We start from the raw sequence: 14,418 nt of genomic DNA on the forward strand, positions 1-14,418 counted from the left end.
AACGGGCGCAGCTGGGCGTTTCTCGTGGCGCGTCAGTTCTCCGCATCTCGCCATGACATTTACGGACGATGGTCATCCTGGAGGCTCCGGGGGCCGAGTCCATGCGTAATGGTGCTTTGCCTAAGGGAGGCATAGTGTGATTGAATCATGGCGGTGGCGCCCAGTCGGCAATTGGGACCACGCGGGCCAAGAGGTGTTTGGTGAAGCTGTGAATAAGCCAGCCGTTGTCGACTCTGCACCGAGGCCTAGAGCCATTGGCCGGGCCGGCAAGTCTTTCGCTGACGCGCCGCCGCCACGAACGTCTGCAGTGTTTGCACCATGACTGCCGCAATGGAATACTGAGGCATGGATTGGATGCGCACATTTTGCGCGAGAACCAGCTGTTGCCGATGCGGTCAATGTCAGCACGGAACTGTGTACCGTGCAACGGCCGCATGCGTTCTGGTGCCTGGACGGCTAAAATTTGAAGTTCAGCACGCCTTGACCGGAAGCGGCTACCGTCGATGTCGATGGCTGCCAGCTGCATGGATGCTGCGGCGGGTGAGCGACATGGGACCCAACAGGCCGGGCCAGCGTCCTGGAATCTGGGATCGAAGTCTATCTACGTTGTTCATCTCCTTGCGGTTTTGGTGTGTGTTTCGTGTGCGAGGCTGTCTACCTTTGGTAGCAGCGCGACTAGATGGTAGATGACGGTGTGGCAGTATCTCAGAGAGTGTGTTTCAGATGGGACAATGTTTCAGATGAGGCAAAGGACGGCTCTGTAACGTGACAGTACACCACCGCAAGAGGGAAAACATTGCGCTTCAGCTTGCGACGGAAGGCTATGGAGTCCTCGACGTGAGCTGAGATTATCCGGAGGCTGTGAACAGCTTGTTATGGTGCGAAGACGCGTCCTGACGATGCAGCTGACGCAGTACCAGGCGTAAAAGGGACAATGGTCTATAAACAATGAGGCATTGCATGCTATCGTCACTGACGCCTTCCGGCTTACCAAGTACAGCAGAAGGTCGACTGCCGGCTAGACAGCCTCTAGATTTCAGGATCGACAGGTGAGGCCAGCACGCGCCAGCCGATGTGGTTAATTTCGCAGGTGTCATCAGAAGCCCAACCATGGAAAAAGTAGCTTCGGGTCCCAAATGCTATATTGGCGGCTACAACTGCCTAGCTGGCGACAGAAGTCTAAAGTGACGACCGGGTCTGTGGGCCATCCGTGGACATTGGCTGCATCATCAACACAGACTTTCATTTCATGGACCAGGGCGAGGACATGAAGAAACAAAGCGGCACATATGGCGAAGTCTGTCGCAAAGGTAGCACTGCGTAGTCAGTATGAGGATGTTCGACTCATAGTGATGCTGCCGTTCGAGGCACATGGCAAGGGCATGGCAAGGCTGGGGAAACGCGCTAGCTGTCCCGCTGAAGTCATAGAGAGTCGCCGCGTCAAATATTGTTTGCGGCCAGCGCGCAGAGCTTCAGACTCGCCCACGACATCCAACAACTACCGCAGAAGCATACGCGTCCAACATGTTCAAAAAGAAACCCACTGTCGGTTGCAATCTCGCACATACGCTGCACTGACTAACGCCCCTTAGATCAAGCCCCTCTCCCCCCTCAAGTCGAGCGACCGCCGCAGGACTGCCGACCAGATCATCGCCGACTTTGGCATAGACATTCCCGTAGATGCCGACGCGAATCCTGAAGATAAGGCAGCTTCTTCAACCGCCGGCCTCACAGCACTGCGCAAGTCGCTGCTCCCCGAGAATGCCCTGTCCGCGCGCTTCACCACAACCGCGGGGCCAGACCTCAAGCAGGTGTCGGGGACAATATACGTAGGCAGCCATGAGGGCACCAGCGGGGAGCAGAGAGTATTGTGGGCGAAGGTTGGTGACAAGATGTACCCGACCGTCTATACTCTCTGGCACAACCCACGAATAGTCCCGTTGCTCTATACGCCACTCGTCGTGGTCGAGAAGATGCAGGGTGGCGCCGACCTGATGACGCCTGGCCTGCAACGAGGCCCGCCTTTCCCCAAGAAAGCGACCAAAGGCGCAATCGTTGCCATTGCAAGCCTCGAGGCACCGACGGTACCCATGGCGGTTGGCGAGTGCGTCATCGACGTAAGCGCGTTGGGCAATGTCCAGGGAACTAAGGGTATGGCTGTGTCGACGTTTCACTGGGCAGGCGATGAACTATGGTCTTGGAGCTCGACAGGCAAGGCGGGCACAGAGCCTCCTGATATCCTCCAGGGCTGGGACGACGACAATGGTGAGGAGGCCAGTCTCGCTGAACGCACGGCAGCCGTCGATCTAGACGACGACGAGGGCGGTATCACTCTCGATGCTACCCCGACTGAACGGTCAGAGGCGGAGAAAGCACAGGGCGTACAAGGCGAAGATGCGCCATCCAATAACGACTTCATCGATGTCCTTGAAGATAAAGAGCTTACAACCAAGGGTATGCATCCTACATTCAATCACACCAACCACCAGCTAACAGTCCTCAGAAATCGATGAAGCCTTCAAGAACGCATTCTTGTACGGTGTCCGATACCACATGGATCACAACAAGGGCCATCCCTCCTACGGCCTCGACTTCCCGATCTCGCAGACAAACGTCATGTCCACGCTCGTCCTACCCTTCCTTCCCACCTACACCCCCGCCCGAACCGCCTCACTACAAATCAAGAAGACAAGCTGGAAGAACCTGAGAAAGTTCGTCCGGTATCTGGACAAGCAACAGATTCTCAAGTGCAAAGACCGCGACGGCAACGAGGTCGTAGTCCTTGACATCGACTTCAAGGACCGCCAGATCGAATCGTTCGTTCCCTACCGGCTACCGAAGAAAGATGCGCCAACCGCAGCGAGCGTCAACGGGAAGCCAGCCGCGCCTCTCTCCGCCGAGTCCTCCGTAGGCCAAAAGCTGAAGCTCGTCTCCGTGCTCCGACCCAAAGAGAAACTCGCACCGATTTTGAGCGCCTCCAAAGCCGATCCCCGCGGCCTCTACACCCCATCAGAGCTGAAGCAACTCCTCATCGCCTACATAGAAGCCGAGAACCTAGTCGATCCCAAGAACAAGCGCCTCATTCGCATCAACCCGCAGCTCGCAGACGCGCTACTGGGTTCCTCGGCCGCCGACAACGCCGCCCTCTCCTCAGGAGCCATGCCACGCGACGCCCTAGCCGAGCGCATGGTCGCCGCATCCCCCCCCTTCCACGCCATAATCCGCAACGACGCCGACATCTCCGACGCGAAACCCAAAGCCGGTGCACCACCTAAGATACAAATCACGCTCGAGACGCGCAGCGGCAACAAGACCGTGACGAAAGTGCATGGGCTGGAGCCGTATTACATCTCGCCGCAGCCGCTCGCTGATGAGCTGCGGAAGACGTGTGCGGGCAGTACGAGTGTGGATAAGCTGCAGGGGTCTAGTCCCAAAGCACCGGTCATGGAGGTTATGGTGCAGGGGCCACAGAAAGATGCCATTATGAAGGCGCTGGAGAAGAGGGGGGTGCAGAGGAATTGGGTTGATGTTGTGGATAAGACGAAGGGGAAAAAGAAGTAGATGTGTATATACGATAGGTTTGCAAGCAGTTGAATGATACCCAGCTTGTTTTCTCCATGGATAGTGTCTTTTGATGGGTGGGTAATGACTTAAAAACGTGCTTCAGTTGATAGAACGCTTTTATTGAACATGTGAAATGCTTTACTACTATCACGGGGTATTGGGTTATCGGGGAAATAAGCGGAAATGCTATTGTGAGGGCGTGTCTGACATGGAGAGGTGACTTGACCTTGTCCTTTAAGACACGCCAGACTTCATACAGCCCAACACGACTTCCGTGAAAGAATATGTTGAGCCCTCTTCCACCACTCTTCAATCGTTACCGGGACATGTTTAGCATCGCGCGTAGGTTCCTAGCCCGTGCGCGTCGCGTCACCGTCCTTGTCCGCTCCCTTCTCACCCACATCCCCTGCCATCACGTCCTCAAAGAAGTTAAACATACTATCCTGCCCACTCTTCTTAAGCTCCTTGACACACTGTTCAGGTGTGATGACTTCGGCGATAGTCTGTATCTCCTGCTTCCACTCCTTCACATACGATGCTGTCGGTTCGGTGTGCACGACGTAGAAGTGGCGGTAGTCGCGGCGCATATCGACTTGCAGTCCGGCGTAGTAGCGTATCATGTTCAGATTCGCGGCTTGCTGGCTACGTTTGAGCGTGTTGAAGTAGTCGACAGGTTCGCATTCTGCGATCGCACGGCGCTCGGAGAGGATGGGGTGTTTATCGGCTTTTAGGCTGAAGGGGGCGTCTGGACTGTCTTGCTCGATGTAGTTGGGGTTTGTGAGGAGAGAGTAGAGCTTTGCGGCACTGTGTTAAGGTTAGTGGCAAATCGATTTGTTCCAAATGTAGTAAACGAACCTCTGTACATCAAGATCCCCAGCTTGGAGCTCTGTTGCTTGATCTTCACAGTAGGCAAACAGATGCTCCATCAGTTCCGGACGGACACACAGACGCCAGAGCAGGCTGTTCTCGACGATCTCTGGCCAATGAGCTGATGGACCTGCGAGTTCCTTGAGCTTCTTGATTTTCGCCAAGAAGAGCTTGATGATACACAGCGCATATTTTGGCATCGCTTCGAAGACTTCGTCCGTGATGTAGATGAATCCACCAACAGGAAATATCTCAATGCGATCATTCCGGAGCACAGGTGTCTCATCTGAAGCATAGTCGTATTCGATACCTGGTTGGAGCCCGACCGACCAGAGACGCACTCCTCTACGGAGGACTTGGCCGAATCCGGGGATACTTGTGAAGTACTCAAAGTCGGGATGTGCCTAGTCTGCTTAGTATTCGTTTGTTCCACGGAGTGTGTGATACGTACGATGATAATACCCGTGCCTCCTTTCAGGATTTGTTGCTGAAAATCTGCCCATCCGCCTGCATAGCTCGCACTGCTGACTTGGACATGATGCATCAAGAGCCATCGAGTGATGATTTCAAACTCCACAAAGTGATCTTCAGGGTGAAAGAACAAGAAAGCCCTCCTTTCTACCGGATCGATGGTTGTTTCACCATCGTTGGTCGCAAACATGTCTTCGAAGTCGAGCTTACTGACTGCGCTTATTCTCTCTTGCAGCTCTGTGCATCTGATATCGACAGGAGGGAATTCCATGGGTGGAGGTGGAGGAGGTGGCGGCTGGAACGGTTGTTGCGGTTGTTCGAGTGGCATGGGAGAAGGGGAGCGTGTTACTTCATCGGCAACGTCCGGCTGAGCAACATCATCGATGTCCATATGGACAGACGCATCAGATTCATCAGACCCATCCGCCGGTCGAACAGGCTTCTGACGAGAACCATGTGGCCCATCCGCGACGATACCAGTATCATAATGTTGGAAGGCACAATCCTGGTCGGACTTACGACATTGAGTGTTTTTCCAGTACCAGCACGTAAGTTGGTTCGGGGCCAACGCTTTCTTGGTGAACTTGTCTCCAGACTGACTTTCTCCACCATTGAACTCCGGCCGCTTCTCAGGATCAATTCGCACATCGGGAACTTTAGGATCAGTGTGCTTCATCCACCCAGTGTTGTAGTGAGCGTAATTACACTGTTCGGCAGAATTCTTGCAGCCCCGTTCATGGTTCAGCCAATAGGGACAGGTGAGTGGTGGCCTGCGATATTTACCAGGTATGAACCCTTGCATATCCCCCAAGGGATAGTCACGGCCGTTTTCATCCTTATTTCTATGCATGAAGCGACATTCTTTCGGACCTCTCGGGCAATCGTTGCTAAGCCTCCAAGAATAGCATACTAATGGGACTTTGTGGGATTCCCAGTCTTCCAACGGTAGGTTACCGTCAGTAGACTGTCGGCTTGGGCGAACGTCGCTGTTGGAGTCTTCTGTGGGTCGCCTATGGCTAGGCTCACGACGACCGTATAGATCATCGCGTGGTGCGCGCGGGAGCGAGATAGTGGTACCGGGTGGGGCGTTGACAATCTGTAGAGCCGAAGGATCAGGTGTACCCTCCCTGGCAGACTTCTTATTCGCCGCCCCTCGTCCTTTAAGGTTGCGGAAATGGGTCTTGTTCAATTCAGAGATCTGGCGAGGCGGAGGTTTCGGTTGGTTCGTGAACTTGATGGCGCCATTCTTTCCTGTATCGGATGTGATATTACTAGGACTGACCTGCGTAGTAAATGAGACTGATCTCTTCGCAGTACCGGGATTTGCGCGGGCCGGAGTTATATTGGCAGAACCTGTAGCGGCGCTTGCAAGCTCACTGGTGGTACTCGCCCTCCGCTGCGTGGGGACCGGGTCGACATGTCCGGTTCGAGAATGTGGAATTGATTCCGATGGCGAAGGCTTAGCTGGGCTCGGCTTAGTAGCTGACTTCCGCTTTGGAGTGGTTGTAGCACGTTTCAGTGCTTCACTGGCTGACTGAGCTGACTTTCGACGTGGCCGGCGCTCAGTACCAGTGCCATCTGCACTAGTTAACTTGTGCTTTGTCTTCTTTGAGGTCATCGTGATCTCATCGAATAATGAGTCATCCGTCAACTCTGCTTCCTCAGAAGAAGACAAAGATGAGTCTGACTGCACTACAGGAGGCTTACGCGCTCTCGGAGGTTGTCTTCTGGGACTTTCGATGAACAAGTTGTTGAGTTGACTGGAGTCTACAGCTTCTCTTTCTGCCAGTGTAACTTCGAGGGGCGGCACACCTTCACCTGCCGCTGCTCGGAATGCTGCCTCGAATCTGCTTATGTTTTGGTCGCATAGCTTCCGGAATTCAATCCCGCTCATTTTCGATTTCTTCAGGTTCCATAGTTCCAGAGCGGTGGGAGCTGGGGGTCCTGGGGCAGGTTCGGGGTCCGTTGGAACATCATCATCATTAACATTTTCAAAATTTGATGCTGGTTCCCAAGTACCTACATAACGTTAGGAAGATGCGATGAATGTTCAACCTTGTGGAACGCTTGGAAAGTATAGGTCGGGGTAGTGTCCCAGGCAATACCAAAGAACTGCGAAAGACAGGATTAAATGCTTACTGCTTTATAGCGGGTTAGCTTGGCTCAACGATCGTTCAGCATAGACTTACTCGGAAAGTGGATAGCCCTCCCACTTGGTCAAGTACTTTATGCCCTTCCCGAAGGGCGCGACGTCCCATTCATTTTGCCACTTTTCTGCTATGATACATTCCACGTCAAAAGTACCCGCCACTTGCTCATTGTCTTCGACAGGGCGTGATGACATTCTGGCGAAAGCCGTAGAGATGAACGAGGATGCAAGGTCCTGATTGGTTGAGAGCAGCGGGAGGATGCTGATACAACGCGCAAGTCGAATTTTCCGATACGCGCCCGATCGCTGTGCTCGCCCAACACGCGATAAGAAGAGGCGGAGTTATTGCCGCTATTTGACGAAAGGCGGCTTGTTTGCGGTGGTGCAAGCAACAACGGCGTGAGGGTGCAGGTGAGGGCGCGGAGAGTAGCGTCTCGCTTACCTAATGCGGCATGGGCTCGTTCGCCCTGAGTGCTGGCTGGTGCTTTGTTGGTGGAGCAGCGACTCCTCGAGGCAGCGAGATAGCGCACCTGGACACTTCACCCGTCACGACGACCGGACTCTGCCTTTCTGCTTGCCCTGATACCCCAACGCTATCCAGGCCCTGCCCCCGAGACTCTCGCCGAATTAGCGACTGAGACGTGCAACCGCCGCCCACCTGCCACTTCTTCCCCACCTGCCTACCGCAACAATGGCGAACGACGAATATGACGTGAGTCCCCGTACGCCAGCAGCTGTGGGCTCTGCATACTGACTGTCGTGCCTGTAGTTCCTCTTCAAGGGTACCGCCTCTCCCCCCGCCTTACTCGTCCTGGTCTCGTCGCCCGCTAACCCCCGCAGTGGTGCTCATCGGAGACTCAGGTGTCGGTAAATCCAACCTGTTGAGTCGATTCACGCGCAACGAGTTCAACCTCGACTCCAAGTCGACCATCGGCGTCGAATTCGCTACCCGCTCCATCCAAGTCGACGCAAAGACCATCAAGGCCCAGATCTGGGATACCGCAGGCCAGGAGCGGTACCGCGCCATCACCTCCGCATACTACCGTGGCGCTGTCGGCGCTCTGCTTGTCTACGACATCAGCAAGCACCAGACATACGAGAACGTGACAAGGTGGCTGAAGGAGCTGCGCGACCATGCCGACTCCAACATCGTCATCATGCTCGTCGGTAACAAGAGCGATTTGAGGCATCTGCGGGCAGTGCCAACAGAGGAGGCCAAGCAATTTGCGAGTACGTGTTCCATTCTATGACACTGGCAGTTGTCCAGATAGTCACTCAGAGACGACGTAAGCTGACACTCTCCAGGCGACAACAACCTCTCCTTCATCGAGACGTCCGCCTTGGACGCCAGCAACGTCGAGCTTGCTTTCCAGAACATTCTCACAGGTACGTCCGCCTCACCATACAATATCTCGCAGCAAATACAGTGGTCGGCGCAAAGTTTGGCGTCACAGTCTACAGCCCGGATAGACATGTGCTCACACCGCCACTTTCGTCGTGCCCTCTACGTTGAGTCACCAGTACGAACTGCTGCTAACACTACCCAGAAATCTACCGCATCGTCTCAAGCAAAGCCCTCGACCAAGGCGAAGGCAGCGGCCCAGTCCTCGGCAACGACCGCAAGGTGCTCGAGATCAGCAAGTCGGCCGACGCGGAGCAGAAGAAGGGATGCTGCTAGACGACGACGAAATCCACAAATACCCTTCACCTACAAACTGGTTGCGCCGGGTTACAACGCATGTCTTTGGCGGGAACAGCGAAGGGAGAAAGCTCGGATATAGCGAGCAGGACTACGATACAAATGTGCCTTACGTTTAACGCGCGGGAAACAACATGAAATGATGCAAATGCCCAAACTCGGCGTCCAGGAAGTCGCTCACTTTACGTCTGCTTTGTGTCTGTTCGGCTACAGGTGTCGGGGTCTCTGCTTGGTTTTGCATGCTGCGAGAAGCATCTCTTTTGTTCGGTTCGGGACTGGAGGCGATAATGCGAATAGTGGCTGTATGTATGGCGTGATTGCAATGTCAGCTCATGTTTAGATTATCTCGCGTAGCCACCATGGTCGTTAATTGTACAATCGGAATGTCACGATGGGCTGACGCGTCAGCAGACTCCTGGAGCGGCCGTTGTGTCACATGTGACGAAGTAGATCCACGGCTTAGTATCTTCTGTCGGTCGTCTCGGCAAATCGAGCACTTGACCACTGACCAGTAACACTCGGCACGTAGATCGGTCCTTTGCGCATCTCCATCACCGTACCGAGCATCTCTTCCGGGCCACTCACCAAGACAAAACATCACTCGGATCTCGACCCAAGAGTTCATCTAAAAACAACAAATAGATTCGTAAATGCTCATGAAACGCCTATCCCCCTTCTGCCATTCATATCATTGGGTCGCCAAGTATCCTCCGCCTTCGTCCCAGGAGGCAAGTACTGCGAGCCCTGCTCAGAAGTCCTGCGATAGCTCGAACTGCCCGAATCATCATGTCTCTTCTCATCTCGTGACTCGTGAATGCCCGGCATGGAATACGTCCCTGGATCCTGCATGGACGACGGACTAGCCGTGAAAACAGGTCGCGACTTGACGTCCGTTGCTAAAGGAAGCAGTGAGCCGCTGTTCTTGGACTGTAGGGCCTTGGCGCGTTTATCTGCTTTGGCGGCGTCGTGCGTGCGGTCGTAGAGATATAGACCCACGAATGTGAGGACGAAGCCGAAGGCTTGCACTTTGGTCATGGGCTTGCCGAACCAGACGACTGCGAAGACGATGACGAAGACGCGCTTGATTAGGCTGGCGACGGAGTAGGTGACTGGTGAGACCATGGATAGTAGCACGAAAGCTACAATGTTCTGCCCGAAATGGAAGGTGCCGTTGAACAGGAATTCCAGAATCAGCCGCCCGTGGTCCAGAGCTTCAGGGTGGTCTGATAGTTCGATGGACGCGTCGTGCAGAAAGTCGAAGATGAGGGTGAATCCTTCGGACCAGAGCCAGAGTGGGAGTGTGAAGAGGAAGGCTAGACCGGAGGAGTAGCAGAGGAGGTTTAATTTGTCTGGCTTGGTGAATTTGTTGGGTGGGAGGCCGTCTTTCTCAGCGGCTGCGGCGTCGTTGAAGATCTGTTTGGAGACAATGTTCTGTACGACGAAGAGGATAGCGCTGGCAAATGCGGACATCAGGCCGATCAGGTTCGCGTTAAAATCCGCCGAGCATGCCAGTATGACTCCCAGAGTAAGTGGTATAAGGGAGAGGTATGTTGGGATCGAGTATTGAATCTTGAAGAAGATGCTGTAGGCCATGACCGTCAGGAGCGGGGAGAGTCCCTTGATGGTGTGCACCAGCGACACAGGTATCCTCGACGTAGCATCGGCGCTGAGAATGTGTCCGCCAATCTGGAAGAGCGTCAAGGGCAGCGTAGCCATGATAAGTTCTCTGGACGGGCTGCGAATGCCGTACTTGAGGAAAGGCATCGTCTGCTTCAACCGCGGGAATTTCCTAGCGAACATGGCCATTATCAAGCACCAGCCAGATACGAAGGCGAATTGTACGGTCGTAAGGGTGATGGGCTTCGGTAGGGCCGTCAGGATGGCCTTAGAGGACATGTTGGTGAAGATGGAGGTCATGTACCACACGCCGCAGAGCACCTGCGTCTGTTAGCCATGGACCATGCAGAGACGTGCATGGCGCGACGTACGATGAGCTTGGGCGACAGCGGTGCCTTGAGCGCATCTGCGAGTTCATGCGCATTCTGGCTGACACTGCCCTTTCGCGTCCGTATTGTCCTGAAGGCCTCGGAAAGGCTCTTCTGTCGCCCGTGTCTGTTCGAGGAGCCCGACGAGGAGCCATTCATGCCCCCGAACCTAGCCTCTTTGCGCGGATGCCACCTGTCCCCTGGTATCGCACTGCCGTTTGTCTGCGCTGCATGACTGGGGCTGGCGGACCGCGACGAGCTGAGGCCGTAGATGTTGTCTTCCTCGGGCGTGGGGAGCAGATCGGGCTGGAAGGCGGGAAACTTGAAGGTAGCGTTGGGACTCGGGTCCCGCGCCAACGGAGGCGTCATGGCGACTGCGGGATGGAAGGAGGTTGGGGTGTCGTAGAACTATTCGTTACGCCATGGGGGCAGGAGAAGCGATGTTGCAGGCGACTTGGTGCTATATGCGCGGAACAGTGGCGCACTCCTTTGCTACACGCAAGAGCACGAGGGCGGCACAATCAGCGGTAGCGGTGGTGGGGTACCGTGGATCGTCGAGAAGGATTATTCCACGAAGCGTGGTGTTGAAGGCAAGCGTCGCAATAGATCCGTAATTAGCGGAGAATTGTCTGGTTAGTGACATACGCGTTCCGGGCGTCGTGCAGCCGACAGGGATAGCAAATCACCAGCCCTCGTCAGCCAAGCTCCGTTGATGACTTCGGGAACTACCATGCATTCCGCACCTGCTGTGTCGGGCAGAGATCTTCTGCACCGATAACGACGTTCCTGTTCAAAACCACCTCTTTCGCTCCTCATCATGTGTCGAGGCTTCGTGCAACCCCGAGTATGTCTGTTCCGATGAACCGGCCGTCGCTGCCGTACTTGTTCTGTGCTATCTTCCTCCTGCTGCAATTGGGTCATGCTGCGGAACATGGCCCGGTCGTAGCCCCACTACACCTAGCGAGCCGCCAGGAGAGTGCCTCCTTGATTTCCTTCAACGACACATGGCACGTCTTAGGGCCATGGCAGGTTGGAACAAGAGGTACGTCATTGACCGTGGTGACGCGGAAACACCATGCCAACATCATATAGAAGCCACGTGGGGTGCCGATCCACTCGAGTACTACGGCGGCTTCAGAAACCTCCAATATGACCCGGAGGCGACATTTCGAAGCTCATTGCCTACTAACGGGACCGCGTCATGGAACGTGACCCAAGCCGTACGGACTTTGAACGATGCTACATCAGCCAACGCTTCCTTGAGCGTGGCTTACTCCAACGTTGATTGGGACTTCCTCAAGGTCGTATACGGGTGGGCTGCTGTTCAATACCAGGCCTGGGCCCGTGGCGAACTCATCGTCGGCGGTAATGAGATTCAACATCTAATCTTGCATACGGACGCCATCCTGGAATACTGGGTGGATGACCAGCACTACTTTGGAGGAGACTATTACAGCTACCGCAACGCACCTCCTGTTCTTCATCTCAAGCCTGGCTCACACAGAATCGATCTTCGCCTAGCTCGCGATGTCAGGGCTTTTGGAGGCATTCTGGAGCCTACCATTGATGTTGTCGTTGACGTGCAAAAGGCCACAGGGTCTCTGGAACTTGCGAAACCTGGCATGCTAGTGTCTGATGTGGTCGACGGAAAGCTTGCTTCGTCGATTGGATCGGTATACTTGAGGAACACTGGGGAAGAGGATATCGAGGTCCTGAGCATTCAGCCCTCAGATGTGAGCTCGCACGTCTCTTTCGCCGGGTGGACAACGGGCGCTCAGTCATTGTTACGCGAAGATACTGATATTGCTGACCAGGACGACTCTAACACATACGAAGACCCGAGCATGCCCATCACTATTGTTTCTGGTCAAACGAGGCCCATCGTCTTGAAAGCATCTCTCTCTACCAACAACGCCTCATCCTTGGAATACGACATCACGTACCAGTCCATTGGTGGAACGCATCAGAACACCCTACATGTGTCTCAAAAGCTGAATCATATCGATCTCTACAGGCCTCACAAGGTCACATATCTCCACCCGGGCGGCATAGCTTCCTATGCTATGCTTCGGCCTCCGGCGAAGAACGCAATATGCCCATTGGGACAATCGAAGCTGCCTTTGTTGCTGCAACTGCACGGAGCTGGTCTTGAAGCGGAAAATGCCCAGGTTACTGGAGCTCTGGATCCCGTTTCTGATCTCTGCGCATGGGTCCTGTTCCCAACAGGTGTCACGCCGTGGTCCGGCGATGACTGGCATAATTGGGGCTTCGCCGACGTTGAAGCCGCAATAGCTGCGATTCCAACCTGGATCGCGGACAATCACTGGACCGGGTACGGTATCGACACAGACCGCTGGATAGTCTCGGGGCACTCCAACGGTGGGCAGGGTACTTGGTATGCCCTGACTCACCGACCAGATAAAGTACTCGCTGCAGCACCAGTTTCGGGCTACGCCAGTATTCAGGTGTACGTGCCATACCATCTGTGGCAGCCTGCAGATCCAGGACGTACAGCGGTCATCAGTGCCTCACTAAACAATTATCGACATGAAATGCTCATGCCTAACGCGCATGGAATTCCTGTTCAACAGCAGCACGGTGAGATCGATGACAACGTTCCAGCTTACAATGGCCGCCTACTTGCGGAGCAGCTGTATCGCACAGGAGTCAGTTCGGGAGTTACAGGAGCCAAAGCTAGTTACAACGAAGTAGCGGGGGCAAACCACTGGTTCGACGGGGTCATGACAACACCAGCCTTGGTAGACTTCTACTACACACAAGCTATGAACAGAGATGTTTTGCCCCGGAAAATGGAGCATTTTCTTATCATGGTCGGGGACCCTGGAGACATGGGGAGTAAGAACGGGATTCAAGTCAAAAAGCTAGAAGACCCAGGACGCTACGGCAAGGTTGGTGTTCGGGGACACATAATCAAGACCTCCAATGTAAAAGAGCTTGAGTTCAATACTGCCCTCTGGGGCGAGTCTGTGACTCTCGATGGGCACGAATTGAGCCTGGCAGAGGCAGCAGCAACTACGGACTCTTTCATCCGTGTTTTCAAGACGGACGAAGGCTGGAACATCGGCTCACGTACTGCAGATTCCGCGCAGCCTGAAAGAAGTGGTCGACAACTGGGCTCCATGACTGCTATTCTTCGCACCCGTGGGTCGTTCACTATCAGGCACCCAGGCTCTGCCAATTCGTCGTACATTGCACTGCAGACTTCACGCAATCTACACCAGTACTTCCAAGCAGACGCCAACATCGTCTCTTCCACCGCAGACTCTGCAATTTCCAAATACACCAACAACGTTATCACTCTAGCTGTTGGCGCCAGTCTCAAAGAAAGTGAAAGCAACTTCCCGATTCAGTTTGGCGACTCTGGAATTACCATCCGCGACTATCGTGGGCAAGACCAGACATACGGAGATGAAGCTAGAGGTGCAGCGTTCTTGCGACCACTACCTGACGAGCGTCTCGAGCTCGTATTGTGGGGTGCTGATGACGAGGGGTTGCGACAGGCATCCCGTATCGTTCCTCTGCTGACAGGCGTCGGCCAACCCGATTTCGTCGTCTTTGGTGAGAGCGCAAAATGGAAAGGTATTGAGGGTGTCTTAGCGATGGGTTTCTTTGACTCTCACTGGAAGGTCACTCCCAGCAGTGTCATAGAAAGTGGGTAAGCG

At 54.5% G+C, this 14,418-nt stretch overlaps 5 protein-coding genes across 5 annotated transcripts; 3 read left to right on the top strand and 2 right to left on the bottom strand.

The window, feature by feature from the left end:
- Positions 1-1,524: 1,524 nt before the first annotated feature.
- On the top strand, positions 1,525-3,561 carry J4E92_006039 (uncharacterized protein; the record flags this gene model as incomplete). Its single annotated transcript, XM_051497414.1, has 3 exons — positions 1,525-1,545; positions 1,593-2,454; positions 2,504-3,561. 3 exons carry the CDS (start codon positions 1,525-1,527, stop codon positions 3,559-3,561), a joined length of 1,941 nt encoding a protein of 646 aa, XP_051352061.1.
- A 353-nt stretch (positions 3,562-3,914) lies between these two features.
- On the bottom strand, positions 3,915-6,796 carry J4E92_006040 (uncharacterized protein; the record flags this gene model as incomplete). Its single annotated transcript, XM_051497415.1, has 5 exons — positions 3,915-4,368; positions 4,420-4,835; positions 4,883-5,120; positions 5,445-5,556; positions 5,857-6,796. The coding sequence occupies 5 exons, from the start codon at positions 6,794-6,796 to the stop codon at positions 3,915-3,917; spliced, it is 2,160 nt and encodes a 719-aa protein (XP_051352062.1).
- Positions 6,797-7,742: 946 nt separating this feature from the next.
- On the top strand, positions 7,743-8,729 carry RAB11B (Ras- protein Rab-11B; the record flags this gene model as incomplete). The annotated part of the gene is made up of 5 exons (XM_051497416.1): positions 7,743-7,763; positions 7,821-7,833; positions 7,892-8,281; positions 8,357-8,437; positions 8,599-8,729. 5 exons carry the CDS (start codon positions 7,743-7,745, stop codon positions 8,727-8,729), a joined length of 636 nt encoding a protein of 211 aa, XP_051352063.1.
- Positions 8,730-9,404: 675 nt separating this feature from the next.
- Positions 9,405-11,104, bottom strand: J4E92_006042 (uncharacterized protein; the record flags this gene model as incomplete). The annotated part of the gene is made up of 2 exons (XM_051497417.1): positions 9,405-10,688; positions 10,739-11,104. 2 exons carry the CDS (start codon positions 11,102-11,104, stop codon positions 9,405-9,407), a joined length of 1,650 nt encoding a protein of 549 aa, XP_051352064.1.
- A 489-nt stretch (positions 11,105-11,593) lies between these two features.
- Positions 11,594-14,415, top strand: J4E92_006043 (uncharacterized protein; the record flags this gene model as incomplete). The annotated part of the gene is made up of 2 exons (XM_051497418.1): positions 11,594-11,777; positions 11,828-14,415. 2 exons carry the CDS (start codon positions 11,594-11,596, stop codon positions 14,413-14,415), a joined length of 2,772 nt encoding a protein of 923 aa, XP_051352065.1.
- Between the last annotated feature and the right edge of the window lie 3 nt (positions 14,416-14,418).

Source organism: Alternaria infectoria, assembly GCF_024043175.1.
Source record: "Alternaria infectoria strain BMP 0036 chromosome Unknown scaffold_9, whole genome shotgun sequence".
NCBI lineage: Eukaryota > Fungi > Ascomycota > Dothideomycetes > Pleosporales > Pleosporaceae > Alternaria > Alternaria infectoria.